The 18,946-nt window shown below is 41.2% G+C and overlaps 1 protein-coding gene across 1 annotated transcript in view; it reads left to right on the top strand.

Moving 5' to 3' along the window:
- The window catches only part of RIOK1 (RIO kinase 1), a 122,215-nt gene that overhangs the window by 76,280 nt on the left and 26,989 nt on the right, over positions 1–18,946 (top strand). The window contains exons 9-12 of the mRNA XM_029590547.1: positions 6,149–6,235; positions 7,394–7,531; positions 8,889–8,992; positions 13,451–13,557. Of these exons, the coding sequence (XP_029446407.1) occupies positions 6,149–6,235; positions 7,394–7,531; positions 8,889–8,992; positions 13,451–13,557 (436 nt within the window). The remainder of the gene's footprint in view (positions 1–6,148; positions 6,236–7,393; positions 7,532–8,888; positions 8,993–13,450; positions 13,558–18,946) is intronic.

Below are 18,946 nucleotides of genomic sequence, written 5' to 3'. Positions count from 1 at the left end.
GTCACATTGCTTCGTCGACTTCAGAAGCCAATATGTTCGATCATAAGCTTTTATTTTATGGAGACTTATTTCTTTCTAGTAAGCCCGACTCAGCCCGAATTTCGCCCCCATATTGGGGCTGCCTCAGGGGCTAAAATGCACAAACAACATACATAACTTAAACAAAACATATAAAATCATAATTGAAACATAACAGTTCTTGGCATTGAATCCCAACTGCCATATCTTTGACCATTCTTCCAGCTTCCTTAAATCCCGTCTCATTCTCTCTACTCCTTCCTGCGTGTCCACTCTGTTGCAGATCTTAGTAACATCCGCAAATAGACAAACTTTACCTTCTATCCCTTCCGCAATGTTGCTCACGAAGATGTTGATCAGAACCGGTCCCAACACCGATCCCTGTGACACTCCACTTAACACCGTTCTCTCTTCAGAATAGGTTCCATTTACCATCACCCGTTGTCTTCTATCCGTCAACCAGTTTGTAATCCATGCCATCACCTTGGAGCTGACTCCCAAGCTTCTCATTTTGTTGATGAATCTTCTATTTATTTATTTACTTACAAGTTTTGTATACCGTCATTTGGAGGGGGTTCCATCATAACGGTTTACAACAGTTTGATAAAAATCTATTACAGTGTCAATTCTTAAAACATATAACTTATCTATCGAAGTAAAACATAATTAGTTATTAGCATCACTATCACCTATCAATTCATAATCACAACATTAAAGCAATGTATAGAATAAAGCATCATAACTTCTAAAACATGAATTAAATTAATATAGTGATAAAAATTCGATAAACCAAAAATCATGCGAATGAGGATATGGTAATAAGGAGTGATTAAAAATAGAAAGCTATTGAGATTCATGAAATGTCTTCCTGAAAAGCCAAGTTTTAATTTCTTTTTTTGAATATTTTTGTTTTGTTGTAGTCTGGTTTCAGTCGGTAAAGCATTCCATATATTGGCACTTGCTAACGATATTGCTCTCTCTCTTACCTGAGTCAAACGGGCTGTTTTTATCGATGGAATGGGCAAAAGTCCTTGATTTATAGATCTAAGATTTCACTGCGGTGTATGTCATTTTATTGCTGTGTTGAGCCAGTCTGTTTTTTCTCCATAAAGAATTTTGTGCACTGTTAGAATTTTATAATCGACTCTGTATTTTATTGGTAACCATGTGGGACTGTATCAAAAGCTTTACTAAAATCCAAGTAAATTACATTGAGCGCTCTTCCCTGATCCAGTTCTCTAGTCACCCAATCAAAGAAATCAGATTAGTCTGACAGGACCTTCCCCTGGTGAATCCATGCTGCTTCTGATTGAGCAATCCACCGGATTGTAGATAGTTCTCTATCCTTTCCTTCAGCGGAGTCTCCATTAATTTTCCCACCACCGAGGTGATGCTAATGGCCTGTAGTTTCTAGCCTCTTCTCTGCTCCCACTTTTGTGAAGCAGGACCACCACCACTTTTCTTCAGTCACTAGGCACTACACCCTTTTCCAGGGATCTATTGAACAGGTCACACAGTGGACCCACCAGCACATCTCTGAGTTCCCTCAGTATTCTGGGGTGAACCTCATCAGGCCCCATGGCTTTGTCCACTTTCAGTTTTCTTAGCTGTTCCCATACATTATCTTCCGTGAATGGAGTCCTTCTCCAGGGTCTTCCTTAGTGAACACTGAACTGAAGTGTTTGTTTAATATTTCTGCTAATTCTTCATCTCTCTCCACCAGTTGATCCTTATCACCTTTCAGTTTCACTATACCACTATGGACCTTTCTCCTTTCTCTGATGTATCTGAAAAATGTTTTGTCACCTCGCTTTATCTCCTTGGCAATCCTTTCCTCTGCCTGACTTTTTGCTTTCTTGATTACTTTTCATTTCCCTCGGTTTTGCCAGATAATCCTCCCTGTGTTCCACTTTTTGGGATCCTTTATATTTCTTAAAAGATGCTTCTTTTGCTTATTCCCTTACGTACCCGGATCAGTCCAGTCACCTGGGTTTTGCCTTCCCTCCAGCAGATGGAGACAGAGACGTTTTTCAAAACAATCCTGGCATATATACCAAGGTGCCCTCCACAGTCCCTCAGTCTTACTCTGCCTCCAGCAGATGGCGGAGGTGCAAAACCCACAGTCTCTTCAGATTTTACAAAAAAAAAAAGGGATTAATAGATCTTAGAGAGTCAGGATTAGTTTCCCAATTTGAGGGCTTCTGTTCCTTTTTCTTTGTTTAAAAACAAAACAAAAAAAACCCAAAACATCGGTGTGAAGGCCTGTCAGTCTCCCAGGGGGTTTGCCAGGTCCTGAGGGGATCCTCCCTGGTCGAGGCTGCTGCTGAGAAGGGTCGAGGGCCCTATCATAGAAACATAGAAACATAGAAATGACGGCAGAAGAAGACCAAATGGCCCATCCAGTCTGCCCAGCAAGCCTCACACATTTTTTCTCTCATTCTTATCTGTTTCTCTTAGCTCCTTGTTCTATTCCCCTTCCACCCCCACCATTAATGTAGAGAGCAGTGATGGAGCTGCATCCAAGTGAAATATCTAGCTTGATTAGTTAGGGGTAGTAGGGGCAGTAACCGCCGCGATAAGCAAGCTACACCCATGCTTATTTGTTTTACCTAGACTATGTTGTACAGCCCTTGTTGGTTTTTTTTTTTTTTTTTTTTTTCTCCCCTGCCGTTGAAGCAGAGAGCCATGCTGGATATGCATTGAAAGTGAAGTATCAGGCACATTTGGTTTGGGATAGTAACCGCCGTAACAAGCCAGCTACTCCTCGCTTTGTGATTGCGAATCCTTTTTTTTTTCTTCACCCCTGTCGTTGAAGCTATGCAGGATATGCGTGAAGCATCAGTTTTTTGTTTTTGGTTTGTTTTTTTTCCCCTGCCGTTGAAGCAGAGAGCTATGCTGGAAATGCGTGATGTATCAGTCTTTCTCCCATGCCGATGAAGCAGAGAACCATGCTGGATATGCATGGAAAGTGAAGTATCAGGCACATTTGGTTTGGGGTAGTAACCGCCGTAACAAGCCAGCTACTCTCCGCTTTTTGAGTGCGAACCCTTTTTCTTCTCCCTTGCCGTTGTGTAGCAGAGAGCTCTGCTGGATGTGTGAAGTATCAGTTATTCTTCTCCCCTGTCATTGAAGCAGAGAGCTATGCTGTATATGCATTGAAAGTGAAGTATCAGGCATATTTGGTTTGGGGTAGTAACCGCCGTAACAAGCCAGCTACTCCCCTCTTTGTGAGTGCAAATCCTTTTTTCCATTACCTCTTGCTGTTGAAGCTTAGAGCGATGTAGGAGTCACAGTAAGCATGTGTATGTTTATTTAATATGGGTATTGTGTCAATAGCCATCATTCTGGCGAGTCACCCACTCTTCATTGGCGGCCTCTTGACTTTATGGATCCGCAGTGTTTATCCCACGCCCCTTTGAAGTCTTTCACAGTTCTGGTCTTCACCACTTCCTCCGGAAGGGCATTCCAGGCATCCACCACCCTCTCCGTGAAGAAATACTTCCTGACATTGGTTCTGAATCTTCCTCCCTGGAGCCTCAAATCGTGACCCCTGGTTCTGCTGATTATTTTCCTACGGAAGAGGTTTGTCATTGTTTTTGGATCATTAAAACCTTTCAAGTATCTGAAAGTCTGTATCATATCACCTCTGCTCCTCCTTTCCTCCAGGGTGTACATATTTAGATTCTTCAATCTCTCCTCGTACGTCATCCGATGAAGATCCTCCACCTTCCTGGTCGCCCTTCTCTGTACCGCTTCCATCTTGTCTTTGTCTTTTTGTAGATACGGTCTCCAGAACTGAACACAGTACTCCAGGTGAGGCCTCACCAAGGACCTGTACAAGGGAATAATCACTTCCCTTTTCTTACTCGATATTCCTCTCTCTATGCAGCCCAGCATTCTTCTGGCTTTTGCTATCGCCTTGTCGCATTGTTTCGCTGTCTTCACATCATTAGACACTATCACCCCAAGGTCCCTCTCCTGCTCCGTGCACATCAGCCTTCCCCCCCCCATCGAGTACAGTTCATTCGGATTTCCACTCCCCATATGCATGACTTTGCACTTCTTGGCATTGAATCTCAGCTGCCATATCTTCGACCACTCTTCCAGTTTCCTTAGATCCCGTCTCATTCTCTCCACTCCTTCCGGCGTGTCCACTCTGTTGCAGATCTTAGTGTCATCCGCAAAAAGACAAACCTTACCTTCTATCCCGTCCGCAATGTCGCTCACAAAGATATTGAACAGGACCGGTCCCAACACTGATCCTTGCGGTACACCACTTAAAACCGCTCTCTCTTCAGAGAAGGCTCCATTTACCATCACACATTGTCTTCTGTCCGTCAACCAATTTGCAATCCAGGTCACCACCTCGGCACTCACTCCCAAGCTTCTCGTTTTATTCACCAGTCTCCTGTGCGGAACCGTATCAAAAGCTTTGCTGAAATCCAAGTAGATGACATCTAGTGCTCTTCCTTGATCCAATTCCTTGGTTACCCAGTCAAAAAAGTCAATCAAATTTGTCTGACAGGATCTTCCCCTGGTGAATCCATGCTGCCTCTGGTCCATCAATTCTCCAGACTGTAGATAGTTCACTATTCTCTCTTTCAGCAGTGACTCCATTACTTTTCCCACCACCGAAGTGAGGCTAACCGGTCTGTAGTTGCCTGCCTCTTCCCTGTTCCCACTCTTGTGAAGCGGGACCACCACCGCTCTTCTCCAATCACTCGGCACCACTCCTGTTTCTAGGGATCTATTGAACAGGTCACACAGCGGACCCGCCAGAACATCTCTGAGCTCCCTCAATATCCTTGGATGAATCCCATCAGGCCCCATGGCTTTGTCCACTTTCAGGTTCTTTAGTTCTTCCCACACATTTGGTAAGCAGCACTGGGGTGATACCGGGGAACCCAGCTCACTCACCCCAGCGGGAGCAGGAGCAGCTACTGTCCAGAACCAAGGTCAGCGATTGGGCAGGCGTTAATTTCTGCTGGCACCGGGAAAGTGTACAGAAAAGCAGAAAAAACTGCTTTTCTGTATACCCTCCGACTTAATATCATAGTGATATTTATTTTATTTATTTATTTAAAGTCTTTTATATACCGAAGAATAGCAGTCTGCCTTCTCTCCGGTTTACAGTATAACAACTTGATACAGGTAAAGAACTTGATACAGACAACGAACAATAAAACGGGTATCATTTTAACTAGACATAACGGAAACATCGTAGAAAGATTTGAGGGAAACAATTCTAACTATGTATAAATATTGTCTAATCAGGGTATAATGGGTGCTGATGCATAATTCCAAGAAAAACAGGGTAAAGTCAGTAAGTCGGAGGCCCCAAAAATTAAAAAAAAAAAAAAAAATTAAAAATCTGCCCGTGGCCTGCGGGTTGGAAGACTAACGCTCAATTTTGCCGGCATCAGTTTTCCGAACCCGTGGCTGTCAGCGGGTTCGAGAACCGCGCTGACAGCCGGTAAAAATGAGCGTCGGCGGTCAAACCCGCTGACAGCCACCGCTTCTGTCAAAAAAGAAGGCGCTAGGGACGCGCTAGTGTCCCTAGCGACTTCTTTTCCGTGGGCCGATACTGAATCGCGCGCCCAGGACACTTGGCCTGTGCACACATCGGGAGAGCAGGACCTCGCCAGCTCTCCCGCGCTTCTTTCTGTATCGGCCTGTATGTTGCTATGCTCCTTTCATCAGGGAGTGAAGAAACTGTGCAGTTATCCTGGATTTAGGTTTTCTGCATATTCCATTACAATTCAGAAAAGGGATGGGGGAGTAATGACGGATGTGAAAATAAGTTAAACTTTACAGTTGAAAGATTCTGCATCTGATAAGGACATTGGCTCTCTCATTCATTAAATCCTTTTGTGTGTGTTTCAAATTGTTTGATCCTATTAATTTCAAAGGTTTTGTGTTCTCCTAAAATTCTCATTGTATACCCTTCCAATTAGGATGTAGAGATTAGTTGGGTTTTCTGCTTAGTTTTGCTTCTCCACATGTGAAATATGCCTTATTCTTCAGGACAATGCATTTTTTGGGGGGTTTGCATTTTTTATTTTTTTTTTTAGTATGATGATAATTCTTATTTTATCTGCTTAATTAGGCTCATTTTTTTGTAACTTTACAGACTGAATGCAGCAGCTGTACCTTGCCCAGAGCCCATCATGCTAAGAAGTCATGTCCTTGTCATGGGTTTTATTGGGAGAAATGACATGTGAGTACCATTGTGAATGGAGGCTGCGTGTCCTAAAACTGCAGTTTAATATTTAGGACAAGCTTATTTTATTAGACAATGCCTGTTCAGCGCCAGAGCTCTAATAAATCTAAATCTGGAAATTCTGTGCTTCAAGTGGTTTTGGTTATTTCTTAATTCTAGGTCAGGATGATAAAAGTATTATCCTCATCCAGATATTTACTGGGAAAGGGGGTGGGGCAGGGGGGTGTTCTGGGTGATTTTCACCTGGATCATGATATATCTCCTGAGATCACAAAGTAGTCCAGTCACCAACAAAAATTTAAAAAAAAAAAAAAAAAATTCCAAATATATAAAACTGGAAGGAATTGATTTTAAGAAATCATTCTTCTGATGATTAGAATAGTGAATCCTTGTTTAGAGTTATGAGCCTTTTTTTTTTTTTTAAGTACTTATATATTGTGTTGTGTTCCTCATCAGTAAGAGTGTTGTGTGGCCTAATGTAATTTCAGTACATAATACAGAATTGGAAGATTTCTTAATTCTTTTGTAGGGATCATGCATTTTGTAATCCTTTTAAAAGTTTGGCTGCAAAACCTCAACCTCCCTAGAGACCCTTCTGCACAACTCTATTTTGCAGCTGTGTCTGGCACACTTCATTTGCATTTCAATACACAGTTAAGGATCACACAGTAACCTAAGGTAACATCAGCATGTAAGAACTGCAGTTGAGGATTCTCTTCCTCAATCACATGGAAAACTCTATCAGTGAGAAGGCTCAACATTTGTAAACCCTGTTGAGTATGTAAAACGAGCACTACCTCCTGCTGGTAGCAGAATTAGAGCTCGCTGCCATTAAATGGACATTGTTAATAGAATACAGAAAGAGAACACTGATGCTTTTTCTTTTTATTCCATGATTTTTTTTTTAAGTAGGATTTGAAATGAATTAATTGAGAATGACGTATTTATCCTTTTTCTCCTACCATAGGAGGAAAAGGAGGTGGAAAGGGGAGAACAGGTAGTCTTGAGTCTCATTGCACGAGGGTGTAATAAATTGTTGCTCCTTGTTTGAAACTGACCTTTTAAACAATGGGTGATTTTGTTTTGGTGTTTATTTTATTTTGCTCTCTTATTTCTCTCTTTCTCTCATTATTATTATTATTATTTTTTTACAAGGCCAGCCCCACTCTTACGAAATGCCCAGTTATCAGAGTGCAGAGCCCGGGAGCTGTACCTGCAGGTGATCCAGGATATGAGGAAGATGTACCAAGAGGCGAGGCTGGTGCATGCAGATCTCAGCGAGTATAACATGCTGTGAGTCCACGCTTTCATGCATCGTCTTGTGATGCAGAGACCAGCCACATGGCCAGCGACAAGAGTTTTGGTGCTCAAGCATAGAGTATCAGCGTCATAGGAAGGGAAATATTTGCCCGCTTAAGATCAGTCAGATGTGCATTGCTGATGCCATGCCCTGATCTCTGCTCTCCTGGCCGCTTTGATATAAACCCCACTCGCAGAACTCCCCCAGAGTATTATTATATAATGGAACATTTTATTAAAGTGCTGTCTCATTGGTCTCTTTTGGGATAGCAAATCATAGGCACATATTCTTTTGTCTATAGTGTGGTGCAGAGCTATGATCAATTCATGATTTCTGCATATTTGGCTCATTTTGTAACTGATACCCTATGGTATCACTTCATATTTATTTCCTGCCTTATCTTCTTTCCAGCTTGTCGCAAGCTTCCAAGTTCTCTTACCCTGTTGATTGTAACTTTGACTCATTCCTACCTACTGTTTACCTTTTGTTTACTCGAATTGTTACCCCAGTTATATTCTAGTTAATTGTAAACCGATCCGATATGGTTATTTACTATGAAGGTCGGTATATAAAACTGTTAAATAATAAATAATTTTACAGAAGCAGCGATGTGAATCCTAGTGTCAAAGCTCAATTTGTTATTTACTATAATATATGTTTGACTATATTTGTATTGCTTTGCACATTTTGCTCCTGTTGTAAGTCTCTTTGAGCACCTCCTGATTCAGCGACTAATGAAATTAGAACAATAAATAAATAAAATTCCAATGCATGCTGTCCACCCTCTTAAGTTCCCAGCATTCCCCCTGTGGAAACAGCCGAATCCCAGAAGAACCACTGCCACTGTTGAGATCCCTTGCCCGTTGGGGGGAGGGGGGCATGGGGAGAAGGCAAGATGGTTAATGTTATCTTGGTGACTCCTATTGGTCAACCAGCACCACTGAGCATGCACCTCAGAAGAGATGGTGCTCAAGTTATAGGGCTGGCAAAGCAATTCCTGGCTGCTCAGGCATGATTGTCAGGGAGAGGCAGAGGCAGGAGAGACTGAGTACCAAAAAGTAAAAAAAAAAAAAACAACTTTTGCAAATGCGGATCCCATGTTTAATGGCACAGCACTTGGGATAAAGCACTATAGAACTGCACTAATAGTAATAATAAAACCACAGCACAGCTGCTTAGTATGTCACAAACATTTGTGAGTTTTCACTGCTGCTTCATGGTCTGCACCAGATCATGATGCTTTCTCTTGCAGAAACTGCACTTACTCTTTAGCCTTTTTGGTAACTGGAATGGTAAGCATTTTTTGTTATAGCAGCATTTAGTGATGAGGTTTGCCTCCTGTTCCAACAGGTACCATGACAGCAAAGTTTACATCATTGATGTGTCACAGTCTGTGGAGCATGATCATCCACATGCGCTGGAGTTCCTGAGGAAGGATTGCGTCAACATCAACAGTGAGGGAGAGCAAATCTTGAGTGTCAGTTTTGTTTGGTTGTGGTATTTATTGGGCATAATGGAACAAGCAGAAACCAGAGTCTGCGGCAAAACAGTTTCAAACAAATTCACTTTTATAAGCAATTCAAGAAAATAGCTGGGAAAAAAAATACAGGCGCTCAAAAGGCATGCTCTCCAGATGTGCATGTCTGTGTTCAAACAAATGAGACCATATCCTTAATCATTCCCCAGAAAAAAAACGTATATCAAAGACCACTATCTACCACAAAAAATACACATCTGATATCTGTACCTTTCATAGTTTGTGTATAGCATTATTATATAGAGGGTCTATTATAAGTAGCATCAACTGGATACAGTACAAGAATGTATTTCATGAGACAAGACTTCTATTTCTCACTTGTCATCCAGGGAGTTAGTATAAAGCTTTTTGTAATTATTTACTCAGGTAAATCGACTGTCTGAAAATTGCCATGTCTCTACCTAGCCAAAAGTACATGCTTCTGCCCACAAAGAAAGGTGACATTACTGAGGGAGTGCTCAGGTGATGGAGGGGTATCATGCATTTTCAAATCTATGCAGGCTATTTTATATGGAAAAAGAACCCACAGGAAAAGCAGATGAAAATATCTGGGGAGTACATTTTTTTTCTCCCGAGGCAATTTTCAAAAGAAAAGTGCACGTGTACTTTGAAAATGGGGCAAAACCCACAGGTATAAAGTATCTGTGGGCCTAGCATTGATGAGGACAGTTTGAGAATTCCCTGTTCCTTATCCCCCCATACTAGTCTTGACAGATGGGTTTTTTCCCCTGCCTGCAGATGGAGACAGAGAACAAAAGCTTTACTGTACTCTTAGTACTTAAGTTACTGTGTCACCTGCAGTCTCTCAGCATTCTGTCTGCAGTAAATGGTAGGGGTGTCCATCCTGCAGTTGGATTATGGTGAAGAAGATTGCTCCAAGAGGTGTTAGGTCCTGTTTGGGAGCCATCCTCTTAGAAACATGATGGCAGAAAAAGGCTGTATGGCCCATCCAGTCTGTTCATCCGTCCAGTTAATTTAGCATTATAATTCTCATCACTTCCTTCCACCCTCTCTGTAAAAAAATATTTAATAAGATTATTCCTAAGTCTACCGCATTTTAATGTCATCTCATGACTCCTCTTTGTAGAGCCTCCTTTCCATTGAAAAAGGCTCACCTCCTATATATGGAAACCTTTGAGATATTTGAATGTCTCTTATATCTCCCTATCTCACCTTTCTGCTAAGGTATACATGTTTAGATTTTTAGTCTGTCCCCATATCCTTTAGAATGAAGACCACTGACCATTTTAGTAGCGACCCTCTGGACTGACCCCATCCTGTTTATATCCTTTTGAAGGTGCGGTCTCCAGAATTGTACAAAGTATTCAACGTGAGGTCTCACTAGGGACCTATACAGGGGCAATATCATTTACTTTTTTCTGCTGACCATTCCTCTTCCTGTGCAGCCAAGCATCTTTCTGGCTTTTACCATCACTTTATCCATCTGTTTGGCCACCTTAAGATCATCAGATACAATTACCCCTAGATTCCGCTCTTCCTTTGTGCTTGGAATAATTTCACCTGTAATACTGTACTTTTCCCTTGGGTTTTTGTATCCTAAATGCATTATTCTGCATTTTTTTAGTATTAAATCTTAGCTGCCAGACATTAGACCATTCCTCAAGTTTTGCTAGATCCCTCCTCATGTTGTCCACCCTGTTAAAAATGTTGGTATCATTGGCAAAAAGTCAACCCTTCTGCTATGTCATTAATAAAAATATTGAAAAGAACCAGTCCATTTACCACTACCCTTTGTCGCCTCCCACTCGGCCAGATTCTAACCCAGTCAGTCATTTTAGGATCCATACCAAGGGCGCATAGTTATTTATAAGTCTTCTGTGCAGAACTATGTCAAAGGCCTTACTAAAATCCAAGTGCACTAGACTAATGCTTTCCCTTGATCCAACTCTCTGGTCTCCCAGTCAAGGAAATTGATCAGATTCGTCTGACAAGATTTACTTTTGGTAAAACCATGCTGCCTCGGATCTTGTAATCCATTGGATTCAAAAAATTGCTCTGTCCTCTGTTTTAGCAGTGATTCCATTAGTTTGCTCACCACAGATGTTAGATTAACTGGTTGATAGTTCCCAGCCTCCTCTTTACTTCCACTTATATGAATAGGAACCACATCCGCCATTTTTCAGTCTTCTGGAACTACTCTAGACTCTAAAGAAGCATTGAAAATGTCAGCCAGCGGAGCTGCCAGGACATCTGAGTTCCCTTGGTACCCTCTGATGTATCCCATCCGACCCCATTGCCTTATCTGCTTTAAGTTTAGTTAGCTCCTCATGAACACACTGTTCTGAAAACCAATTGAAGTTTACTTCACATTCAATCTTATTTGTGTTTGTTTTATGTGGTCCTGCTCCAGGCCCCTGAACAATGAACAGAAATATTTGTTAAGCAATTTTGTTTTTTCCTCATCAGCCACTGCATATTCTTCCTTTTCACCTTAGTCTCACAATGCCACTTTTGCACTTCCTTCTATTACTAAAACATCTTTAAAATAAATTCTTGTATTTTCTATTTTTCTTCTATTTAATTTTCGCATTCCTGACTACTTTCCTAGCTTCTCTTAATTTTTCCAGATATTGTTGCCTGTGTTCTTCTTTCTGCAATCTCTTGTAGTTTTATGAATGCTACATTTTTCTCCCTTACTTTTTCAGGTACTTCTGTAGAAAACCATGTCTCTTATTTTCCTCTTCCCTTTATTTACATTCCTCACAAAAACATTAGTTGCCCTTAAGATACCTCATTTTAATTTTGCTCACTGCCTGTCTACTTCCCCTAGATTTTCTCATCCAGCTAATAACTCCTTGAGGTACTTCCTCCATTTTGAGAAAATTAGTTTTCCTGAACTCTAGGACCCTCGCCTTAGAATGAACCTTCATCTCTTGCATCCTATTATTGAACCACACCATCCAGTTGTCAATGGTTCCCAGATGATCATCCACTACATCATCAGAAATACTGTCCCCTTGGGTAAGCAACAGGTTCAGTATCGCCCCCTCCAATGTGGGTTCCATTACCAGTTGACAAAACAGTTCTCCTTTGCAGAGAATCCAGGGTCTCCCTGCTTTATAGATACTGAATAAAAATGGGCTGCATGGTAGAGTGGCCAGAAAAAAGCCATTGCTGCATGAATGCCACAAACCAGCTCACGTACAATACTCCTAGAGAAGCCTCAAAACCTCTGGAACAAAATAATTTGGAGTGATGAGACCAATATGGTCACAACCATAAATGCTATGAAGAGAAGCACGCTATCGCTACCATGAAGCATGGAGGTGGATCTCTGCTGCTTGGGGGGGGGGGCTACAGAGGCACAGGGAACTTAGTCAAAATTGATGACAGGATGAATGCAGCATCTTATCAGAAAATACTGGAGGAAAATTTGCATTCATCAGCCAGGAAGCTGCACATGGGACGCATTTGATTTCCAATATGACAATGATCTGAAACATAAGGCCAAGTTGACCCTTCAGTGGCTGCAGCAGAAGAAAGTTAAGGTTCTGGAGAGGCCATCGCAGTCTCCTGACCTCAACAGCATTGAGCCGCTTCGGGGAGAACTCAGACATGCAGTTCATGCTAGACAGCCAAAGAATTTACAGGATCTGCAGGCTTTTTGCCTGCAGATCCTGTAAATCAGCTTTACCACATGAGAGAATAAAGGGCCTAATTCACAACTAATTTTGGAGTTTCACTGATATTTATAATTCCTCTGCTCAGAGGAAAGGAGGGTTTCTTGTAGTTTTGTTACAGATTTACTGGGAGGTTGCAGGTGGCACAGTAACTTAAACCCATCTGTCTGGACTGGGCTGGTAGGACTCAAGGAAAGAAAACTAGCAGGTAAGAACTGATTTTGTTTACCTTGGTGTTTTAGCTGATGTGTTGAAAAACATTGAATTAAAACTACAGAACTATCTAAATTCTTTCAAATATCAACTAGCTTGTTTCAATTTAATGCTTCTTTTATACTTACTTTCAGGCCTCTCTCTTTTCTTTCATTGTGCTAATTATTTCTTATTTTTTTACACTTCTTAAAACTTAAAAAGGGCACACCTCTTACATATCCGCAATGTACTGCACAAAAGCTTTATTGGTTTATGCTTTATTCATACATTTTTATTTATATATATATATATATATATATATATCTGTGTACAGCTGCCATGCCTTAGATTCATAAACTGTGGCAGTGGTTTTGTAGGAAAGGTTGTCAGGAACTTTAAAATTTTAAAACTTTTTAGCAAAAGAAAATTCAGAAGAAAGGATAATCACAATTTTGTTTGTCTGAACTGCCAGATGAATTGTCTACAATTAATTTTTGCTGCTGCTGCTTTATATAATACGATCAGTTCTGTTTTTCTGACAGCTTTCTTTTGCAAGCATGGTGTTGCAGTGATGACCGTGCGAGAGCTCTTTGATTTTGTAACTGATCCATCCATCACTGAAGGCAACATGGATGCTTATCTACAGAAGGTACTATAAGGACCATAACACTATAAGTGTAGAAAAAACTGCAATTCTCTTAATGTTCCAAAAACACATCTTTCACGGTCACGCATACTTGCAAATGCTGCCATGGTTCCAACTTTTTCCAAAATTCGCCAATAGTTGGCAAAACATTACAGGCGTACCATTGTGCAGGGTTGGAATAGATGGTAATGCCTAAATAATGAATATAGGTTTTAGCCCAACTTAGGGGAAAATTTGGTTATTGAGATTATGATTGACCACTAATATCCAAGCCCTCTGACTTGTCAAAATTTAACTGTAGGCCTGAAAACTTCAAAATTCTTTGATTGTATGTAGTACAATTGGCAAAGAATAACATGCCTTCGTCAAAGTCAGTAGCATATCATCTGTGAAAAATAAAATCTTCAAGGATTCAGTACCTATGGACATTCCCTGCACCAAATATCTTCTTTTGATTTTGTAATTGGTTCCAAAGTTAAAATAAATAATATTGGGATAAAGGGCAACCTTGTCTCACACCTCGGGCCAAGGTAAATGGAGGCAAACTTACGCCATTAACATTAATAAATGCTGTCAGACTAGAATATAAGAGATTTATAGCCTCGTAAATGGGTCCCCATGAAACCATTTTTAGTCAGTACAGAATGTAAAAATGTCCAGGACACCCTAACAAATGCTTTTTCAGCATTGAAACTTACCACCAAAGGATCTATGGGTCTAGAATAAATGCTAGATTCCATTGCTAATAACAATTGTCTGATATTTGTATTGGGTGACCTCCCAAAAACAAACCCGGATTGCTCTGGGGAAATTTAAATCAGGCATATAATATATGTCAGCCTATTGGCTATCAGTTTGGCATAAATCTTTACATCTAAGTTCAATAAGGAAATTGGCTGATATGAGGAAGGATATAAAAGATCTTTGCCTAGTTTCAGCAACACTATGATACAAGCTTAAGCTTAGTGGGAGGCATCTGACCCTCCTTCACCATGTGATTAGCGAGTGTGGCCAGGATAACACCCATCTGAAATTGTAGTATTTTATAAAAGGTGGCATTGAGCCATCCGGCCCGGGAGCTTTAAGATTCTGTAAACTATGTATCACACTTATAATTTCAGATTTTGAGAGGTAAATTTTAACTTTTCCAATTGTTGGGCATTTAAGGTTGGCAAATATATAGAAAACAAATTGCGAACAAGTATCCTCATTCTTCTGCTCAACTGAGTAAAGAGCCATGTAGAATTTTTAAAAAAATATCCACAATCTCCTTTGGCCCAGTACATCGTTTATTTAGTGACAATATCAAGCCATTTACAAATCTAGACTCACCCTGTGCCCTGGTTAATTAGCCAACATTCGTCCAGGGCGATTGCCATAACAAAAAAATGTACCGTATTTTTCGCTCCATAAGACGCACCTGACCATAAGACGCACCTAGGATTCAGAGGGGGAAAATTAAAAAAACCAAAAAACATGGTGTGCTAAACTGGCTCTGTTCCCGGTCGTCTGTGCGTCTTATGGAGCAAATTAGGGGAGTGCATAACATTTTTTTTTTTGGTCCCCATTTCGTTTTTGGGTCTGTGGAGGGCCATTTCGGTCCACTCCCCAGATCAGAAAACTTTTATCGTTCTCTTTCTGTGGGACCCCCCCCCCCCAAAAAAAAACACATCCCAACCCTTTAAATGTAATTGACTACAACCCCCCATCCTCCTGACCCCCCCCCCCCCCCCCAAAGACCTGCCAAAAGTCCCTGGTGGTCCAGCAGGTGTCTGGGAGCGATCTCCTGCACTTGGGCCATCGGCTGCCAGTAATCAAAATGGGGCTGATGGCCCTTTGCCCTTACTATGTCACCGGCCCCTGTAACATAGGGCCTCATTTTCCAACGCTAGCGCACGTTTGCGCTGATAAGGGGGTGGAGTCTGCCCCGGAAGAGGAGGAATCGGGGCGTCACCGGGGCAGACTCTGCAAACAAGGCGCGAACTGCGAAAAGGTAAGGAGCCTTTTCGCATCCTATTTTGCGCCCAATAGGACCACCTTTCACGGTGGCGCTATTGGGTGCGAAACCGGCAGCGATCGCATCACGGCGGTGCGATCGCTGCCAGCTAGTGCAGGACCACCCTCCCGCCCCCCATTAGCCTGATTTTCTAAAGTATCGCAGGCCTGCGATACTTTAGAAAATGAGGCCCATAGTAAGAGCAAAGGGCCGTTGGCGCCATTTTGATTACTGGCAGCCGACGACCCACGTGCAGGAGATCGCTCCCGGATCCCTGCTGGACCAACAGGAACTTTTGGCAGGTCTTGGGGGGGGGGGGGGTCAGGAGGGTGGGGGGTTGTAGTTAGTTTTTTGTTTTTTGTTTTATATTCGCTCCATAAGACGCACAGACATTTTCCCCCCAACTTTTGGGGAAAAAAAGTGCGTCTTATGGAGCGAAAAATACGGTATGCTTTAAGGCAAAAAGAGAGGCAGCTGCTCTCCTATGGAACAATTGTATTAAACACAAGGAGTACAACACTTTTTTTAGAATAATGTGCAAAACTTTATTAATTCTATCTAGACAATAAAATTCTCACTACCACATTCAAACACATTCACACACACCTAAAACCATGTTAAAAACATTTCCAGAACATAGTGATTGCGAAAATTTCTTATTAGTTTTTAACAATCAGTGTCTCCAAATACAGTACTTTATATATCTTAGATTACAATAACTTCATTTCCATTGTATTATTGTAATCTAAGATATTTAGGTGTGTTTGAATGTGGTAGTGAGAATTTTGTCTAGATAGAATTAATAAAGTTTTGCACATTATTCTAAAAAAAGTGCTGTACTCCTTGTGTTTAATACAATTGTATATTTATAAGGAGACTTTTGGAATTCTTTACCCTATGTGTATATTTACCTCCTATGGAACAAATCATTTAGCACTTCTGCGTGGCTTCATATTTTAATTTTGCTTCGAAAGACCAGGAACCATCCTTCGCCCTCCCAGTGGAAGCGTGTTGCTTCTCCAAATATATTTCCCTATTAATCTTTTTCTTGCTATATGCCACAAAACTGATAATTTTGTCTCTCATGACTGCCTTCGCAGTCTCCCAGTACAAAATGGGGTTGGAAAGATGTTGGACAATGGATTCTGCAAAAAGCTGCCATTTCTTTTCTAAATATATTTTAAACTTAATACTCATGCTTAACCAATGAGTCATTTTCCAAGAGAAAAACTCTTTGGGCGATGTAGCTGGGAATAGAGAACAAATGACTGAGCTATGGTCAGATATTACTAATGGGCCAATAGATGCGGCCACAACCTTAGGGAAAAGTGATTCAGAGATCAATATATAATCAATTCTAGTGCCCTAGTGTGATGAGTAAATTCTTTAGACCTCAGGTTAAGAGTCCTCCAAATGTCAGAGTACTGCAATCTCGATAGGGAAAGCACATCCACATCTGCTAGGAGACAGAGAGATACTGAAGGGCTGAAGTCACTGCAGGGGTATATCTAAGGTAGTGGTTCCCAGCCCTGCCTGGGGACTCCCCAATTAGGCAGGATTTCAGGATATCCACAATGAATATGCATGAGAGAAAATTTGCATACACTGCCTCCATAACATGCAAATTTTCTCTCATGCATATTCATTGTGGATATCCTGAAAACCCGACTGGCCGGGGGGGGGGGGGGGGGGTCGGGAACCACTGATCTAAGGTGACGTCAGTTTTGAAACCTGGCTCCGTCTCCATCTGCTAGCAGGAGAGCATATAACCCATTGGTCCTGAGTCCATCTGTCTACACTAAGGAAAATGAAATTATCAGGTAAGTAATTTCTCCAGTGAGTAACGTATTACATAGAAACCCCACCCTCTTTGTATTGTGGGCACAGGCCAGCACTGATTTCCCAGTTTTATCTAAATCAAGGTCAGCCCCACAGTTTTTAGATTGACACCCAGGAAGATAGGAGCATTACCTAATGCCAATATGTCAGATACTAGTCGAACAAAAAATGGATGATTATATTGATTTGGGGAGTATACCAAAACCACTATAACCAACTGACCAAACAGCTTACCTCGAACTAGAACATAACGACCCTCTGAATCAGAGAGGCTGCATTCCATACAAAAGGAGATACTCTTATGTGTAAGAATAGCTACACCACAACACTTGGTAGAGCCAGAAGCAGAAAAAACGTGACATTATCCGTCTTCAAACATGCCAAATTAAGAATTGTAACATGCGTTTCCTGTGTAAAAAAAAAAACAAAAAACCTTTCATTCTATTTCATTAGGATAAACTGTTCTCTTTTCATTGGTGACCCCAAACCTGCAACATTCCACGACTCCACTTTGTGACCCCTTCACAGTTAAGGATTAGCAGTATGTGACGCATTACACAAAAACATGGTGAGAAAGGGTTGTGTTGTCCCAAACAGAGCTGCAGCCTCCTCACAGATAGCAAAACAGACATCCAATGCATTCCACATCTTAAAGGTACAGCAGTTGCTCCCAAATCTGATGACTTTAGACATCCCTCCCAAACCACCCCAATAAGGAAGCAATGTTCCCTCATTTCCAATTGTGAGAAAACACCACAAATAGAGAGATCTTTGCAATTCCCATACTAAATAACGCTGTCTTTAGCTGAGAGCCAGAAACACCTAAGAATACATTCGGTAGCCACCCCCCCACAAATGTGCACGGAATTTAGCAAGAAAAGAAAATTCACATTGAACTTCAACTGAGCAAGAACCTGAAAGTTCTAGCCTAGGACAAGGTAATGCCCAGCACACTGTAAAATTAGCGATGCGGCGTAGAACTGAAATTTTAAAACTTCTGCGCAGATTCCAAATCTTCACAAACCAATGAGAAATTATTATGCCAAATTCTTAGCTTTGCCGGATATTGTAAAGCAAATCTGATTTCCCACTTCACCAAAGCAGAGCATATGGGAACAAAGTCCTTTTTGCAGAGACATTTGCTGAGAAATCTTGAAAAATTTAGATTTTTTTGTTCCTGAAATTTTAGGTCTCAGTTTTTGTGGTATGCTTACAGTATTGCCACTTTATGCATGTTAATCTTTTGAACCTTTTTGAAACCCTTGTTATCCTTCTTAATCTTATAACCTTTGTAGTTTTTGAAAACCGTTATGATGGCGAAACCGAATGACGGCATATAAAACTCGATAAATAAATGTAGTTCAGTAATTTAATAATGACTACACGAGGTTTGTTTCCCAGGCGGTGGGCACGTTCGATCCTAAGCAGGCCCTCCAGGGCTGATAATCCCAGAGTAGCAGGTAACCAGGATTCCAGAGTGCGCAACAGATTACTGTCTGTCAGAGATTCAGGAAGTCCCACAGGTCTCAAATTGCTCCTTCTGTCAAAAAAACGTTT

The sequence above is a fragment of the Rhinatrema bivittatum genome, chromosome 2 (genome assembly GCF_901001135.1).
Source record: "Rhinatrema bivittatum chromosome 2, aRhiBiv1.1, whole genome shotgun sequence".
Lineage (NCBI taxonomy): Eukaryota > Metazoa > Chordata > Amphibia > Gymnophiona > Rhinatrematidae > Rhinatrema > Rhinatrema bivittatum.
Note: the sequence above shows the minus strand (reverse complement) of the source record. Positions and strands in the feature narration are given on the sequence as shown.